The following is an 18,768-nucleotide window of genomic DNA, read 5'->3' on the forward strand; positions in this document are numbered from 1 at the left end:
CACTTATATAGCAGTATGCACCAAGCATTGTTTAACACTTCATAAATATTAATTTACAGTCCTTGTAACAACACTATGCAGTAGGCATTATTATTATTATAACCATTTTATGACATGAGGTGTAGAAAGAGTAAGTAGACTGCCCAAGGTCACACAGCAAGTGAATGGCAGTCCCTGGATTTGGACTAAGTGCTTTGGCTGCAGAGTTTATGTTTATAACCTTTACTTCTTTGCAATAGCCCTAGGATATTCCAGACAAGGAAACAGGGGTTAAGCAACTGACCCAAGGTGGCAATGAACCTACTGGTGTGTCTGATTCCAAAGCCTGTGCCTAGGATTTATGGGTCCAGGCTACTAGCTGTCTGGCAATAAAACACCAGAGGTTCACAATGGTTTTCTTCTAATGCTGCTTCTAACTGCTTCTAAGACCCAGGTGACTTGCTTTCTCTCTTTCTCTTTTCTTTTATTTTTTAAAAAATTTTTAAAAGATTTTATTTATTTATTTGACAGAGAGAGAGATCACAAGTAGGCAGAGAGACAGGCAGAGAGAGAGGCAGACACAGGCTCCCTGCTGAGCAGAGAGCCCAGTGCAGGCTCCATCTCAGGACCCTGAGATCATGACCTGAACCGAAGGCAGGGGTTTAACCCACTGAGCCACCCAGGCGCCCCACCTTTCTCTTTTCTTAATAACACAGTTAGATTATCATTGCCATAATTCTGGATTTTTGGGGTCCTGGGAGCAGGTGTTCATGGAATGTAAGAAAGAGTATTAGCCTATTCTAGAACTAAGAAAGGGAGGCAGTATATAGTCAAGATTAACAGCTTAGTCAAGACACTGTTTGCATTCAAATCAGGCTGCTCTGCTACTAGCTGTGAAGTTTTGGTCAATTCCTTCACCTCTCTGGACCTCACCTTCATTTACAAAATTGATAAAGTTCTACCCATTCAAACCATGAATGCATTGATTTGGGGATTCAGTGAATGAATACCTATAAAGCAAAGAGAAAAGTCTTTGGCACATGCTAAACATACAAATAAAATTTCACTGATGGATGCAATACCTTCAAAGTGCCCAATTTTGTCTTTTAGACAGTTTAGTGTCTTGTGTACTGGTAGTTTCCCAAATTTTTGTGGTCACACCTCCATCAGCGCAACTGGCATGTTTACCAACATCCTTATTTTATGTATAAATTATGGAAATTGTATTGCTATAGTAATGGATTTCCTGCCATTTTGTTTATTTTTTTTTTAAAAGATTTTATTTGTTTATTTGACAGAAAGATCACAAGCAGGCAGAGAGAGAGAGAGGAGGAGGCAGGCTTCCCGCCAAGCAGAGAGCCCAATGTGGGACTTGATCCCAGGACCCTGAGATCGTAACCTGAGCAGAGGCTTAACCCACTGAGCCACGCAGGCGCCCCTTTCCTGCCGTTTTAAACCAGACCACAGGTTCTTTGATCTTTCCCAGTGCCCACAAGCTGCCCTGGGGCACCCTTGGATTGTTGCTCTTCCCTTCCCCAAAGAATTCTTTGTTCAAAGCTACCTCCAGCCTCCTCCAGTCTTTCTCAATTCCCATGACTTACTAAAGAAAAAGGAGTAGCTCTTGAAGGAAAGTAATTCTATCTATTGCCATCTGGGAATAGTAGTAGTCCCTCAACCCTCCCAAGATTAGTCACACACTCAAAAAACATCCCGCGTCATCCTTACTGAATCCTTCACCAAAGACCAGAAGTCTGGGGGCCAAGACAGGGTCGCCCTTAAATTGATTCTGCTTCTCATTTTCATTCTCCAACTCAAAACTCCAAGAGCCCCTTTGGTTTTTGCCATGGCCTCTGGCGAGGTCAATGATAAATATTTCGGTGGTGTAAATCACTTAAAAATTGAACTCAGAGACACTGAAGACCATATCTATGTGAGAACAAAGTCAAAGGAACTGGTCGGTGGAGAATGCTGAGAACCAGGTTTTGGAATTTGAGTTTTGTCCAGACGACAAATCTGAAGTCATTGAGAAGTGATGCTCTTTAAAGGTAGCAGAGGTCGATTCCTGCTTTTGTAAAAGGCAGTATCCTCATTACTCTGCTGAGTTTTTATTTCCATCCCTAGAAATATAAACTCTTAAAATGTAGAAGGAAAAGAAACCTCATTTTTCTTTCCCTCCTTCCTTACATAGTCCAAACCTGAGATTATATTTGGCTTTGGAAAAACAAAATATATTTCTTGTAACAAATAACCCACAAGTCATAAGAGTAGAATAAAAAAGGGCAAACATGGATCCTTTGGGATTGCTACGCACACAGGAGATACCTAAGGGGGAAAAAAAAAAAAAATATATATATATATATATATATATATATATATGTATATATAGTTCTAAAGATCTTTGGACTGATTTTCTCCTTCGGCAAGATATTCATGAAGGGAAGTATATCTGAGCTATGACGGGACCTAGGGAAAAAATGTTCTACTTAATAGGAATAAAAATACCTTACTAAGCATTCTTCAAGAAACTCTTTAGTTCATAGACACTTTGCAGGAAAGATTGTTTCTTTGTGTGTTAGGAATATCACTTTTGCATACTAAGTGGTAGTTACAATATGCATGCCTGTGAAATGATCATTTCGCAAGAATTACAGTGTTTAATAAGAGTAAAAGCCTATCAATAAATCCAACTCGTCCATTAAACAGCTAGGTACTGAGTATCTACTGTATGCCAGACCCTATTCCAGGTGCTTGGGATATATGAATGAACAAAATTAATAAAAATTCTGTTGGGAAACACTCCTCCATAGGTTTTTTTCCTTCTTTTGTGTCTTTCTGAGGATGTCAAGGATGTGCTGCCTTGACCCCCCTTTCCTAGGGCCATTTCTCAGTGTTGGGTTTGTAGGAAGCAAACTCAAGGGATGAGGTTATGTCTCCTCCTGGGACAAAGAAAAGGATTGCTTATTGAAGGCTAGAAACCAGTGGGTTCTCAAGCTCATTAGGCCTTTGGTACAGTGCACACCTACTATGTATAGCATTTCTCTGGTCCTTCCATATTACCTCTGTGGACAATCTGAGGACAAGGAAATACCAACAGAGACATGATGCTCGTGCTATCTACTGTGCTATGAACAGTAAAGTTTGTTTTGGACCCAGGAGTCTCCTGTCTTTACTCCCATCCATGAAAATCAACAGGATAACTCTTTAGCTTTAGGGTAAAAATCAGTCCCACACATGACAGATTTCTGCCCTCATTCCGCTTCTATTCTAGCCCATATTGTTTTGGTTCTTCCTTGTTTCTATTATTTTATTTTATTTTTTTTTTTAAAGATTTTATTTATTTATTTGAGAGAGAGACAGTGAGAGAGAGCATGAGCGAGGAGAAGGTCAGAGAGAGAAGCAGACTCCCCGCGTAGCCGGGAGCCCGATGCGGGACTCGATCCCGGGACTCCAGGATCATGACCTGAGCCGAAGGCAGTCGTCCAACCAACTGAGCCACCCAGGCGTCCCCCTTGTTTCTATTATTTTAACAAAAATTTAGAATTCTGCTTGCTCATTTCTGCTCCTTGTCTCAGGAAGTCATCTGGGCCTTTCACTTATGTCTCATTGCCACTCCCACCAAAAAGAGAAAAATTATCTGTCTTACAACATGGCATATATTATAAAATTTCATAGGAAATTAATACATTTTGAGCAATATGATTTTATTTTTACAGGACAGTACTGCTCTGAGGCAAAGATGGCAATTTAAATACTAAGAGAGAATCATTTTGTAGATCTATCACTAAGGGACTGCTAAAGGCAGGAATTTCGGTCATGTTTTTGCTGGAGGTCAATATTAATTAGTCGATATTTTATCAGCAGGATTTCTCTTTCAAAATCATATTATAATACTCAGGTAACTCTTCTCCCTACCAACTGCTTGCTTTGTAGAGTCGGATTTACAAGCTCATTATTGATGGATTGTTTAGAGGTTTATTATGATGCCAGAGTTGGTTTGTTATATTAGATCTTCTGATATGTAAAATGTAGTGTATTTCAAATGGTTTCTAATACAAAAGTTATGTGTACCCTCAAGCCATGAGGGTGATGTGTCCTCTCTCCAATATACATTTTTGCACTGAAAAGTACCTCAGGAATATAAAGTGACTAGAAAGAAGGCAGGCAGGCAGGCAGGCAGGCAGGAGTGTTAACCCTGGCTGGAGCTTCAGGGGAAAGCTGTTACATGTCACCTTACCATTTAAAATTAAGGAAAACATGTTTAGGAAATGTAAATATGTGCTTGTCCCAGAGTTCAGTTATTCATTCATCTAATTTAGTTAAACAAACACTAATCAAGGAAGTCCTAGGTGCCCAGCAGTGTGTTGGTGTGTTGTAAGCTGAGAGGTCCCCAGGAAGTAAGGTATGGTCCTTGTACACCTCGTCCAAAGCTGGTAGTAGAGTAGAAACATTCATATTATCAGTACCAAGGCAGAAATGATCTGAAAATGTGTGGAAAGAGCACTCACCTCTTTCTTAGGGGGTCCATGAAAGGCTTTCTGGAGTTGACATTTGAGATGAGTCTTAATTTTATTCTTCTAGTAGATACTGGATGATAATTCTATGCCAGACATTATGCTGAAGCAATTCATAGCTTTTAAAAATATTTAAAGCAGACAACAAGGGCAATATTAAAAACCTGAAGCATATGCTCAATATGTACATTTATATGTACATTTATAGAAAAAAATAATAGTTAAAAGTCCCCCCCCTCCTTTTTTTTTTTTTTATGTTTACAATCCTCCCCAATCACTCATTGACAGCCAGGAAATAACAGCTCCATAACCACAGCTGCCCCTCCCTTTGCATTCCCAGCCTCATCTTTCCTTCCAACTTCGCAGCCCTCCATCTCTTTTTTAAACTTAGATTTCTGACATATGCAACCAGGAATACAGCATTGATGAATTTCTTCTTTCTCTGTTTCTCAGTGGTTTGGATTTCTGTCTGGGATAAATATAGTAAAGGCTGTTTAGTCTAACATATTAAAAAAAAATGTTTCCAGATTTCATCCTTCCTGGCAAAGGTCAAAGTTCAGCATATAATCTTTGATCCAGTGTTGCTTTCCTGAATGACTGGATCTTAGAAAAGTTTTGTTGTCTTGTGTTTGAAGGTTTGGTTTTGTTTTGGTTTTCATTATTGTTCAGTGATGTTCTGACCTGTATTATCATGATATATTAGGCTTGATGGGGCTATATTGTTGGAACAGATGAGATACTGTGTGGGAAAATCATTGAGCAGGTGGAAAGTGCTGTTTAATTTTTCCAACAGGAAAGGCTCATGGTGGTGCTGAGAAAATGTAAAAAGCAGCAAAACAGGTTCGAAAAGCCAAAGAACAGCGAATGTCTCCTCTGTCATTGTGTGCAAATTTTAATCAAATGGCCTGCCTCATGCAGCTTTATTCTGCATTGAGATATTCCATGTCCCCCAAATATTTCTCCGATGGTGGTAATGAATTGCATTGCCCTCTCGGTTGTAAGAGTACGGGTATTCTGCTGTGGAGCCATATGGTTCCCATTTATTTTAATGTGTCTTTGACATCAGGAGAATTGCTGAGGCAGCAGAGGAAAGTGCTCACATCTTGGACTGCAGCCAGAGCTACGATTATTTATGTGGAGTAACAACTACCTTTTCCCCAGTAAGAAACAGTATGGTCTTAAGATGGTATCCATGTTGAGATTTTAATAAAATGAGAGTATAAGTTTATATATTTTGGAAATGGCTGTTACTCTAGTAGTAGTGAAATGTGTTTCCTAAGTATGACGTTTTAAGGTTTAATTGCACATATGAGAAATTAAGGAAACAAGCTGGGGAGTAGGTGGTCCTTATTTTCTCACTGATAATAAAGGGATATTCTTTTTATTTGGTTTAACAGCATCACCAAGATAGTCCTCTGCACATATAATGCTTTCCATCTGTGATTCTTAAGGCTTTTAATAAAGGTAATTATTCCTGGTAATATTCCTTGGAGGTAGATAAACATAATTCTGAAGATATTAATGGAAGAACTGAGAAATGCAGATCTCACAGATGTAATCTATACAATGGATCTTAGCAATTATTAGAATTCATATTTTTAATTGATTACATTATTTAACAATTTATTATTTTCCACGTCCCAGGACAGGATAATGTTTTCTCTAACTCATTAGTAATAGGACGTACTTGCCCTCAAGAAATATCCTTTAAAAATGTGAAGACAAACAAAGACCTCCGTAACAATGATGGTCCATATATTCCACGTGTAAATGTTAACACCGACTATAGAGATCTTCAAGATCCCTTGAAAAATGTTAATATTATCTAAAGAAATGTATATAGTGTGAAAAGAGAAAAGAGATGATCTGGTCCAAATTCTGTAAAAATAGCTCTTACTGGTAACAATGTCAAATGCCTAAATGAGCATGTGGATCAGGGGAGAAAAGTTCCCCATTTCCAGTCTGCTCTGGGCAAAAGTGAGCGGAATATAGGACCTAGATTTAGCAAAACACTATCCTGGAACATTGTGTTTCAAATATTTTAGCAAGGATTTTGAACTTACAAATTTTGTTTAAGTGATGTCTTACATAAAGACAAAATGGAACCAGAAGGAAGACTACACACCAAACAACAAAATTCATGATACTAGTCACTGTAAATTTATGGGTTATTTGATAGAAAAGGAAAATTAGAATGAAAATCAGTAGATCATTCAGTTAGTGGTATATTCCACATATTATCTGATCTAAATCTGTTTTAGTTTGGCAGTTCACCATTCCCAATATGAGTCACATTCTGATGATGGCTAGGGCACTCTGAGGTCATAGCACATTTGCAATAGAACATGAGATTAATGCAAGGGGGATGAGGGTCGATGTTAAGTCAATTATATATTAAGGTTTTCAACATAAAAGAGAACAAGATTTCTTTTAAAAATTTTTGACCTTTCAATTTTTCAATTTCAATTTTATGAATTTAAAATATAGTATTTATTCCTTCTATCCCAATACGTATGAGAACAAATGATTCCTCCCCATTCCCCCTTTTTTTATTCCCAGGAATTAGGGGAAAGTGCAGGGAACAGCTATAATAACATAGAAATGTGTACATGAAAAATAGCTAATTCTTTGTGAGTTAATCATTTTAATTATTTATGACATCAAAGCTGGGAGGTCAAAGTTTATACCTAGACTTAATTTTTGTATGCAACTTTCTGAATTCACATTAAAATCTTGGGTGGTAAATCTTATTTTTTTTTCTAAGCTGAGAATTGCAAATAGATGATTATGCTATTAAGGCACCCCTATACTGTCGAATCCAGCTTGCAGCATTGGAGCAGCATGGGCTGGAGCTGTCTGGAGAGGCTCAGGAGAGAGCTCGTTCCGTCTGTGCATTTCCCTCGCTTGCTTGTGTGGACGAAGCCGACAGACTGAGTGGATGACGACGTGACATGCATGTTCATGATCCAAAACAAAGCTCTAGTCATCCAGCCTCAAGGGTCATCTTTTTATACTATTTCTATTTTTGCTGATTTTTTCTTTGTTTGTTTAATTGCATGTGCAGTATTTGGATGTTATCTTGGTAGAATACTTACTGCACACAGTGTTAGATGAGAAGGTTTTTGTTTTGGTTTGGTTTGGTTTTGCAAACTGGTGATTTAAACAAAAGGGTGTCATCTTGAATTTTTTTCACTTAGAAGCTGCAGTTCACAAAAGACGTGATTAGTCTTGAGGGCAATCTGTTGTGAATATTTTCAACTTAATATTAGAATGGAAAATACGTGTAGCTAAATGATTAAAGGATCTAATCTTGCCTAAAAATTATAAAACTATTCCTCCTCTACAGAAGGACTGAAATCAGAAGGATGGCTGGTTCTTATGTATGTTTATCATATTTTATATGGTGCAAGTCTGTTTGCCCCTTCACCAGCACACGAGTTGTTTGGTTGGTTGAAGACGGGGAAAGAGTGACATTTAGAGCCTTGGGAGAGAGATGTGCTACAATTTTAAAAGCATTTGGAGCTATCATTCACACTGTAGGGAGCCAAATACAAACTTGGATTTACCATCACGAACATCCCTGTGAGTGGGAGCTATTTTTCCTTGATTTTTGTTTTTGAGTGCTATTTCAGAGTAAAAGAGCAGTAATACAAGGGGAGGGGAAAAACCCCTGATTTGCCGTCTATTTGGAGGATTCTAACATTTTCTTGCATTTATTGGTTCTGTCTCAGTTCTGATTACTTTTTTGGAAATGCAGAGCACTCTGATTCTAAACTATTGGGTAGACCAGTATTGCCTGCCTAGTCGCTTGGGAGATCCTTGTCCTTTTGTCTGTGACTGTGTGTATGCATTTTATACCCTTCATAATTGAGTGTAAAATAACAAACTGAGCACACAATAATGTAACATTGATTTAGCCATAGATAATAGATGGCTTTACATGCCACCATTAAGGTAATTTGGATTTTGTTCGTGGTCAGAAAGAAAATATCCCCAATTAGTCTTTACTTTTGTCTTGCCTCTCGTTCACTCATGCCCCAAGATAGTTCCTTATTATCAATCTTGTGGAGTTTGTCCCACTTGAATGATTTACTACTGTCCTAAATACCTTACTTGAGCAAAATAATGAAAGACGCAACTGCGGCAAGTATGTTCAGGAAACCTGAGGATGTAACTTAAAAGAATAAAAGGGGAGAATTAGAACAAGGAAGGATTGCTTTTAATAGGCTTCATTTTCAAAGAAACTCCTCCTCTATTTCTTGGTTGCTGGATCCATTTTCACTCCTATGGTTAAGATCTGAGACCGTGTTGTTGACACCTGATCAAGAAGGGCCAACCTGGACAATCATAGCAAGCTGGAAAGGACACGAGACTATGATCACAGGCCATTTGCAAAGACTAGGGCATATTTTGTATTAATCCTAGTAACTTTAACCATTAGAAATTGACGTGATACCTGAGCTATGAGGCTAATTTTTATACAAAATATTTTCTGGTAAAACTGGATTTTCTGTTTGTAAGCTAGGCTTCATGACTTCATCACTGATTTGATCTTGATTTGTTCTTCAAAAGGTAAGAAACAGCATGCACACTTCCTGAGCCCCTGATTAATTTGGTGTGTATGTTTTAAAAAACAAGAGTTTTTATTGCCCAGGATTTACCAGATAAACAAGTTAATTTCAGTAATTTCATTTTGCTTAGACCAAATTTCCCCAAAATAAGTGACAAATAAACTCAAAATTTGGACTTACAAATCATCTGGCATTTTCCTTTTGAGCACAGTACATAGGAGAGAGAAGTTTATTATTGACTTGAGACTCCCATGGTAGAATTAATATTGTCCATAAGTTGCCCCTTGTTTGACATCAGACTGGACCACAAAATCTCAACCACCATGTTCCAAATTTAGTGCCAAAAAATATAGCTCTGTTTACTGCTCTCTGCCTGTCAAGCTATGCCAGTGCTTTGCTGATAGTCATTGACACTAAAAAGAACAAGTGCCTTGAGAGAGTCACTGGCTTGCTCCTCAAGCATTATTAGCTCTGGAGTGCTGCACTATGGTGGCATCAATGGTCTAAGATCTGGTCTTCAATTTTATGGGCCCAGAGACAGGATGGTCTCTTGCCTGCAGAGAAGGCAGTCTCAGATGGAACGACACATACCACATTCAGAAATGACTGACTTATACATCTGAAACAAATCTGATTATTTTCAGCAAGAGATAAAATTAATGAGTCAACTGAATAGTCTTGTTGATCTGAGGATATATTCCAATTTGTGTGAACAGGTTGGTTGATGAGTGTGGAAGTGGAGCAGAGTCAGATGAATTTTCTTAGATCTTAATTTGATTGTCTCATCAAAGCATTGGCTTCCCAGGATGGTCTTGGAAACACGTGCCCAACTTTTAGTTTTGGCTTCCATTTCTAATCCACTCTGTTCGTGAAATCTTGATGTAATTTATGGCACAGATTATTTTATTTTATCCTCTTACATTCTTATCCTGGCATTGTGAATTAGGCAATTTCTCAGTTCTCTTCCCCATTCACTTCTAAAGCATTATTTTAGGAAGGCTATATTCTGCAGATAACTAACATCAGTCACTCTGTGCTCTTTATTCCTTTAGTTTACCGAGATCGATTTTGTCACATAATATGTGATCATTTTACAGTAGCACCAGTGTACCCTGGTGGGAACCATAATGGTGTTCTCGGGAGCTGTGTCCTGGGCAGTATACATAGTGCCGTGGCATTTAGACACTTCTGCTTCAGAGTGGTAACAGTGAATGGCATAAAAGAAATTGGGATGAAAGACACGAAAAAAATCCAGTATCATGTATGAAAACAGACTAATTATTTTTCAAAGAAGTAGTGAAAGACACCTTCACCCCTTTTCTACTTGCTCTTGACCTCACGGTGGTAACGTAAATTCTGAACTCTGTAGAGACACAAAGTGGAGTTCAATCCCTCTGCAAATGGCACAAATTGCGAGGTAGGTATATGAGGGAGGTTTCAGATTCCCTAAGGTAGATGTGCTGAGTGAATCTGGCCTGTTTTCCCCAGGATTGAGGAACACAGACTCTTTTTTATGACTTCATTTTGGGATGTTAGTCAAATTGGGGCCTGGAGGCAGGAGATAGCCCATAAAGGCCCATTCTAGTTCTCCAATTCAATCATCAGAAGAGAGTCGTGGGTGGCTCCTATATACAGAAAAGCCACTGTTTAAAATATCTCCCACAAGGCTGATCTTATAGTATTTCAAAGCTTTCCTTTTAAATATATTCCATAGGCATTTCGGTCATTGTTTTTACGTGCTATTTATAATATGCAAATTCTAGGACAAGGATAAGCACAGGTTTGAATTATAAACCTTGGTGGATAGGAACTGATACCAATCCAACCCTAACACACTTTGACCATGTTAGTTAGCAATGCCAAGAGCCCAGGGGAAGGGACTCGACAGTCTGTCACTATCGTTATCCTCAGAGCCTTAGAAAACTGTCTCTAAACTATGTCTTTCTGGGAAAAGGTAATCTGGCTTTTCAACCAGAAGGTTGAAGAGTTCTTCTAATCTAAAAGTACAGGTACAAATCTAAATAAATGTTAAAAAGAAAATTTGTCTAGTCTACCGTGAATTACCTAAAAAAAAGTAGTAAGGTCATTCATGAGAGATTTTTATAATAATTATTTTAAATGAGTTCATTAAAATCTTTTTTTTTTAATCTGTAAAGTCATGGCCTTGAAAGGTAATGTCTTAAGGGCATCATTCTATGATATCAAGAGTGAAAAAGGTTGAAGGTTATCACCCCAAAACCAGAGGCTCTCGCCTGCCATAAGGTAGTGACAGATGAGACTGTCAGATAGGATGGCAGATTACTAGGCAGGTTGTTGAATTTTTCCTTCGATGGTAATCTTTTACATTTTGACAAATTCTTCCCTGCTTTGAGATGATTTAAACGTACCGTTATGAAGCAGTTCAGAGCTTTTAAATCAAAGTTGAAAATTGTCTCTGCTGTCAGGAGTACAAGTATGTGCAATGAACATATACATAAATAAAATGGGAAAATTGTGTACACGTTTGAAAGCCTTTGCTTTCTGGCAATCTCCTCTGGAGAAGTGAAGCAGTAGAGAAGAGAAGAAGTTGGGAAAATGAACTTTCTTGCCCAAATGTCATATTTCACTTAACTCTGTAAACTTCTGAATCTGTTCATTCTGTCTGCATTTCTCATTCCTGGAAATGGAGGCTCCATGGGGGCAGGAATCCCCATCTGCTTTTTTCACTGATATATCCAATCATCTGGAAGGTGCTTGGGACATGGTAGGCCCTTGGTTTATAGTTATTGAATTAACCAATTCGTGCAATGAGATGAATCATAACAGCCTGTTTTTGGTTGGAAGGCTTCGTGAGGCGGGGCGGGTGGCATATGAGACAAAGGAACTTGAACCTCTTTGGAAGAAGAGTGATACTCTTCTTGTGATACACAAAGAGTGATACACAAAGTGATACTATAGTCCCTTTACTCTCAATGCTTATACAGCCTTATACAGCCTTCTAAATTAAAATCCTCTTTGAAGGCCGGAGAAGCTGACATCTACCAGAAGTAGTATGACACCGAGTCTCAGCCTCGTTCAACTCCCTTAGGGTGGCTTCAGCTGTCTGTGTGACATGATGGTTAAGAGCCTGGACCCTGGAATGATGAATCCCAGCTTCACTACTGGTTTCATGACTTTGACAATGTCATTTAACCTTTAGTGACTTGGTTTCCTCAACTGGAGACATGGATAATACCAACCCAAGGAGATGTAAGGATAAAATGAGATAATTCATGTAAAATTCTTTTCATGGTATAGCACTTGGGAAGCACGCCATAAATGTTAGCTTATAATTATCTGTTGCTGTCCATGGATTTTTCCTCAATTTATTGTTTCTGTCTAATTTTCTACTTGAACATGTATATTAGTTTAGAAACAAAGGACCAATAACTCAGTGGCTTAGCACGACAGAAATTTCTTGTCCCACTGTTCTAGAGACTAGACTGAAATCAACATGTTAGCAGAACCATGCTCTCTCAGAAAGCTGTAGCTTTCCTGGCATTGCCAGCTTCTGGTAGCCCTAGGCATCCCTTAGCTTTCGGCAGCACACTCCCAATCTCTGTGTCCATCTTCACATGGACTTCTCCCTTTGTCTCTTTATATCATCCCTCCGTGCATGTGTGTTTACATTTTCCCTTTTTATATGGACACCAGTTGTACTGGACTAACACCCACCCTAATGACCTCATCTCGACTTGATCACTTATATAAGGACCTCATTCCCTAATAAGGTTATATCCTGCGGTATTGAAGGTTAGAACTTCAACATAGTGGTGGAGTGGGGCGGGGGTGGGGGAGAATGACATATATAAGAGCATAGTTCTGTATTTTACTCCTCAATTCAGTGAACTTTTCTTTCCCCAGTGGAGAAGCATCATATAATATGGCACCACATTGTGGGCTTTTAGGTTTAAGTTTAACTTTGTCACTAAGTATATGCATTGCAAAAACTCGCTGAAATTCTGCAAGTCTGGCCTACTTCATAAAATAGAAGGACTGCATTAGATGATGTCTAGCATGCCTTCCAACTCCAAAAAGGTCATGTTTATAATGTGTGTCTCTCTTTTCCTCAACTACAGTGTGTATATCAGACTTCTATGATGTTCGATGCATCTTAGTGTCCCTGTAACTAATAATAAAGGTTCTGATATATTTCATGATCATCTTCAATTGTCTTAGTGTATCCTCGTAATAAAATCTTGCTATCTGTAATGCTATTTAAGTGTGGTTCTTATCAAATGAAAGCTTTGTTAGATTTAGGTTGTAAAAATGTCTTAATAGGGCCACTGAGCCTTTTTTGTGAGTTTGTATTGCTTTTTTAAATTTTCTAAAATTTGTAAATAGACACTTTTCTATGCCAAGTGCCCTCGATATAAAAATAAGATCCAGAACATAAGAGTCTGTAGTGCGTCTTTTCTGACTAGAGTGTGATGCAACTCATATGAAAACCATAAAACCAAAACTTAAGATGTTAAGGGAAATAAAATTAAATTCTGCCACTGATTCATAGACTACTGGCAACTTTCCTGAAAGTTTGCTTAGATAGCCATTATAGAAGACTTAGAAGTCTACTCCACTACAGCTAGAAGAAAATTTAAGAAAGGAAATAGAAATCAGCGCCTGCTCTCAGATATAACATTTTTAGTGTCTCCTAGCCAAAAAGGGCTGACCATAGATTCCATACCATCAAATGGTACTTTCTAATTCTCCACCTCATCTGAAAAATGCTGCCCTGGTATTCACTGAATTGTTCCTTTCTCTTTCAGCTTCCTCCATCCTCAAAAGAGAGAAGCGGCTAAGGACTAAGAATGTGCATTTTAGTTGTGTCACCGTGTACTACTTCACCAGGAGGCAAGGCTTCACGAGCGTGCCCAGTCAAGGGGGCAGCACCTTGGGCATGTCCAGCCGCCATAACAGCGTGCGCCAGTACACTCTTGGTGAATTTGCAAGAGAACAAGAGAGGCTCCACCGGGAGATGCTGAGAGAACACCTCAGGGAGGAAAAGCTGAACTCTTTAAAACTAAAGGTAAAAAAAAAAAAAAGAAAAAAAAATCATATCCTTACCTTGACTTGGTTGAATTAACCATTTTCATACTTGTATTCATAGACCAAACTGGACATTTTACACAACAGACCACCTGCAAGTCTTTCTTTTTCTTTTAAGCAAAGATAACAAAGTGTCTTCACTGAAAGCAATGTAGAAAACCTGACACCATTTTTTTATTCATTCCATAAATATTTGTTGTTAAGTACTATCACGTTGTAGACCCTATGCTTGGGCTGGGCTAACTGGAGTCAAAAATAAATGTGGTCCCTTCTCTTCTAGAACTTTCTTAGTAGCAGGAAAGAAAAATATCCGTCATGTAGACAAAATCAAATCATAGCTTCATTAAGTGCTATAAAGGAGAGTTGCAAGGGGTTATGAAAGTATGTAACCGAGAATTGGTATGGTCCAGAGGTCAAGGCGGGTTTCTTTAAGGAAGCGACAACTGAACTGAAATCTGAACAACTAACTAGGCCAAAGGGTTGGCCAGAGGGGCTCGGGCAGCAGCAAGAGCCAGACTGCCTTATGCTGTAGGAAGCACAGTGAGCACACAAAGTCTAGGGGGGCTGGAACAGGGACAGAAAGAATAGGTTATTCATAAAGTAGATTATACATGAAGGAGGCAGGATGGGGCTTTGTAGATCATGTTAAGGCATTTTTTTTTTCCTCTTCATCCTCAGAGCATCAAAAGTCATCCAAGAGTTTTGAGCATGGGGTCCGGGTGGTAGAATAACATGATCGGGTTCATGCTATGATGTGAGGATAATTTGGGGGTAAGGGCTGCCATGCTGGTGCGAGACATACAAGGTCAGACCAGTTAAGAAGCTGTCACGCAGTCCAGGAGAGAGATGATGGGAAGTAGGACAGACCTGTGGTAGGGGAGATGAGGAGAAATGGACAGAGGGAGAAGTGTAGGAAGTAAAATTAAATAGTTCCTGATGACAGGCTGGATTTGAAAGGAAAGGAGGGATCTGGTTAAGAATGAGTCCTAAATTTCTGGCTTACAAAACTGAACAGGTTGTGGGTAATAGTGCTTTTCTCTTTGAGGAGGATATGGCAAGGAATCCAGGAAGAGGAGCAGGTTAGGGCTGGGACTGGAAGGGAAGGGATAGCTAATGAGATTATTTTTGGATATCACTGATTGGGAGAGGATTTTGACTTACTAAAGAGATGTGGAGGAGGTGTCCAGGCCACATTAGAGATTAAGTGGAGAGAAACACAGCTCAGAAAACATCTTTCATCCAGCAAAGACGATCTTTAAATATGTACGGATCCATCGACCTCTCAATATATAGGAAACGCTCCCTCATCATTAGCTAATGACAAAGGAAATGTTTTTTAGGTTGTCCATGATATTGAACATAGGGAGCTCTTATTAAATAGCTGAAGCACCAATAAGCTTGTGTTACCTGTAACTTCAGTTCCCAGTACACAGTCAGCCAGTGGAGGTGTGCTGTGTGTTTTAAAGCACCTTGTTTTTATGTATTTTGCAATTTATCTATCTGCCTTTTTCCCAACCATGTAAGAAGGCAGTTGCTTAAATTAAGCTGGGAACAACCTAGCCCAGAACATGTCTCATATTTCCTTTGGTAATATTTTTGGCAAATTTCGTTGGAAGTCTCCTAAGATTTTTTTGGTAGCAATCCACTATTATTGTTGTGTTTCATGATTGCTTTGCCTATCGCTTGATTTAATAATAATTCTTAGATTTGCTTCTGAAATCCACCCTCTGCCTTCCTAGCCCACTGTAAAACAATTCTATGCCCAGTCCAAGAACAGAGTCACGCTCCAAACTCAATATTGGCAAAACAATAGTAAGGGCTGCCATTCATTAAGTGATTTTTATTTGCCAGGCATTCTGTAAACTTTATTCAATTTACTCTTAACAAAGACCCAGTGGGATAGGTAAATTATGAGACCATGTGTGCTGAAGAAAAAGAAGCACAGTGATGTTAAACACTGACTCACTCAATAGAAAACTGATTATATTATCCTGTTACTTCCTATTCTAGAATTAATTGATTATCCCTCCTAGGCATTGGGAAAGACAATCTCTGTACCTATAGGGAGTCGTACCTTTCTGGAGTTTGGTACTGTGTGCAATGGTTTTTAACAGCTGGGAGACTATAATTCTATCTGAGAACCAGAAGATTTATTGTGGTGAACTTTGAGGCACATTATACATGTGATGAACGTTAGAAACAGCCACACACCTACAGGAACCTTCTATATGAGGCAGTAATATATTCTGATACTGTAATTTTTATTCAGCTACTTTTATGCTTTTTCTTTAATAAGCTGAAGAAGAAAAGAAGAAGCAAAAAAAAAAGCATTCTCCTATTGATTCATTCTTTTTTTTTTTTTTTATTGTGCTTAGTGTTGGAAGTTGGAGAGGCAGTCATTCGAGTGGGTGTCATGGCTTGGTTTGTCATTGATAAGTGAAAACATGCAACTTCCCCTTTTGGTGAAGATATAAACAGAAGACATTTGGATATCATTGCTCCTTTCAAATGAATACCAAGCAAAAACATAATGGGATTCTAAGGTGATCTGATCTTAGCCTCTCTGTACTGAAAATATTTAGAAACTCAGAAATATGTCATAGGAACCTAATTAAAGAATCATAGCAATGTGGACCAGTTTGCTAAAAAAAAAATCTGAGAAGACCAAATGAAGAAACAGTTGTATATTTTAATTATAATTCCTCTAGTATATTAACTTTTATGATTTTTAAAATATCATTGGCTATACTTGTCTAAGGTTTAGCTATCCAAAAATCTGAAATTAGCTATCCCAAAACATTAGCTATCCAAAAATAATCACTCGGATACTTGAAATTTCACTTTTAATGTAACATTTGTCTTGAAATATTAATATCTCTGGAGTAAGTAATAAAATAAATGTAGTTAGATTGATTCCATTATTTTGACTGGGGCCATAGGAGGGTCGCTGGCACAGAGAGGAGTCAAAAGAGGAAAACAAGGAGTGTTACAAACTTCATTTTGGCTTTGACTGGAGGAGGTCATCTGTGAGTGGCAGTGAACTATCTATTGAGTAAGAAGAGAGAAGGTAGCATCTGTCAAGACACTTTCCAAAGTCCTCCCCATGGATATCATATACAACACCACAGCAAACTCATGGGACATGGAACTTAGTAGTTTCCTTTTTCCTTATTTGAGAACAAGCAGCCTAGAAGTTTCTCTTTCCACTGCATCTCCAAGTCATTCCAGGGTGTTTCTCTAGGTTCCAAATAGAGAACTCGCTTATGCAATGGCACCCTTTCTGATGGGACCTTCCTAGTGAGAGATTAGTAAACAGAAACATACACTACCCTCTTCTTGATGTTCCCTTATGATAAATATTTTGGAAACAAAAAAGAATAGGAATTTAGTTTCTCATTGTAAAATTGCTTCTTATTGAGTAATCTGCCTCTTAATCAAATTATGAGTTAGACACATTGGAAAGTAGTACATACAATTAGATGTGTAGAAGAAGTCCAATTCTATTTGGGGGTTCAGGTGTCTTTTTTGTTGGTGGAGTTGGTGTTCCAAACTTTGTCAAAAAAACAGTCAATAGAGAAAGCTTAATGAATAAAATGCTTGTTCCTAGAAGAAATAGCTAGCTTTAGATTTCTGAATTACAGAGAATAGTCCGTTTTCCCTGTCAAGCCCATTCAAACATGTCATACTCTTCACAGTAATCAAGGCAGTCATCTTAACACTATATACTCTTTTCCAAATTAAGTGCTTAGATTTCATCATCTGCACCACATTGTTGAACAATTACATTAGGCTTTATTCCCATTTCACGTATATCTGTAAAACGCATTAGGCAGCCACTTCTGTTTGAAAGAGCCTTGGCGGTTCAGTTGCCTCTGGGTTATATCTCCCTGGCTTCTACTACCTTGTTCTAGGAAATTTAATTTAGCTTTAAACAGCTTTGACTGGCTCTCCATCTCCAAGTTTTTTCAACCTTGATTGTTCTCTTTCTTCTTTCTGAGATCAAGGGTCTGTCTCCACTCTGGCACCATTTACAATTACTTCCCAGAGTTATATAGTTTTCCCAATTTTTCAGTCATGAATGTGTTTCTTGAGTGATGCTTGGTTGTTTGCTCTCTGTCCTCATAAAACAAGAGTTGCCAGGTGGTAACTCTTCCTTTAATGATCAACCTTTTAAAAAATATCTATCTAAATTTTCTTCACCTGAAATCTTGTGTTTATGGTCATGCTTTATTCACTTAGTGACTCACCCATGGGATATAAGTCTCCACCTTCACATCCCACCATGTTCCTCATATCCCTTCAACAGTCTTGTGATTTACTAACCTCTAGGTGACTATCCCAAATGCTCTAGAAGATATAAAGGATTGAGGGTTTGTGAGAGATGGTTGACACAGGCTGTTATCTCAAATCTACAGTTTCCAAACTTTTGGAATGTGTCTTTTAACTATTTTGTCACACTATAGTTCTTTATTAGATGGGTCAGAGTTGGGGCGTCATGGTATTTTTTTAACCCCATTTATCCCTACAGAACTGTTCTGTTAGACTCTGGAGAGATTGCTCAAAAGCATGGTGAGTGCAAGTGCTTCTGGAAAGTATCCCTAAATGGAGTCCTGCTCCAAAGCCAAATGAAAAATTTTGATATT

General features: G+C 38.3%; 2 protein-coding genes across 9 annotated transcripts in view; one reads left to right on the forward strand and one right to left on the reverse strand.

Annotated features, from left to right (window-relative positions):
* LOC125095498 (sodium channel protein type 3 subunit alpha) overlaps positions 1-18,768 on the reverse strand; it is a 1,188,574-nt gene that overhangs the window by 517,965 nt on the left and 651,841 nt on the right. The window lies entirely within an intron of this gene.
* CSRNP3 (cysteine and serine rich nuclear protein 3) overlaps positions 1-18,768 on the forward strand; it is a 205,272-nt gene that overhangs the window by 167,426 nt on the left and 19,078 nt on the right. For all 8 annotated transcript variants that reach the window (XM_047721999.1, XM_047722000.1, XM_047721996.1 and 5 more), the window contains one exon: positions 13,846-14,105. In XM_047721999.1, coding sequence (XP_047577955.1) covers positions 13,846-14,105 — 260 coding nt within the window. The remainder of the gene's footprint in view (positions 1-13,845; positions 14,106-18,768) is intronic.

Source organism: Lutra lutra, chromosome 3, assembly GCF_902655055.1.
Source record: "Lutra lutra chromosome 3, mLutLut1.2, whole genome shotgun sequence".
NCBI lineage: Eukaryota > Metazoa > Chordata > Mammalia > Carnivora > Mustelidae > Lutra > Lutra lutra.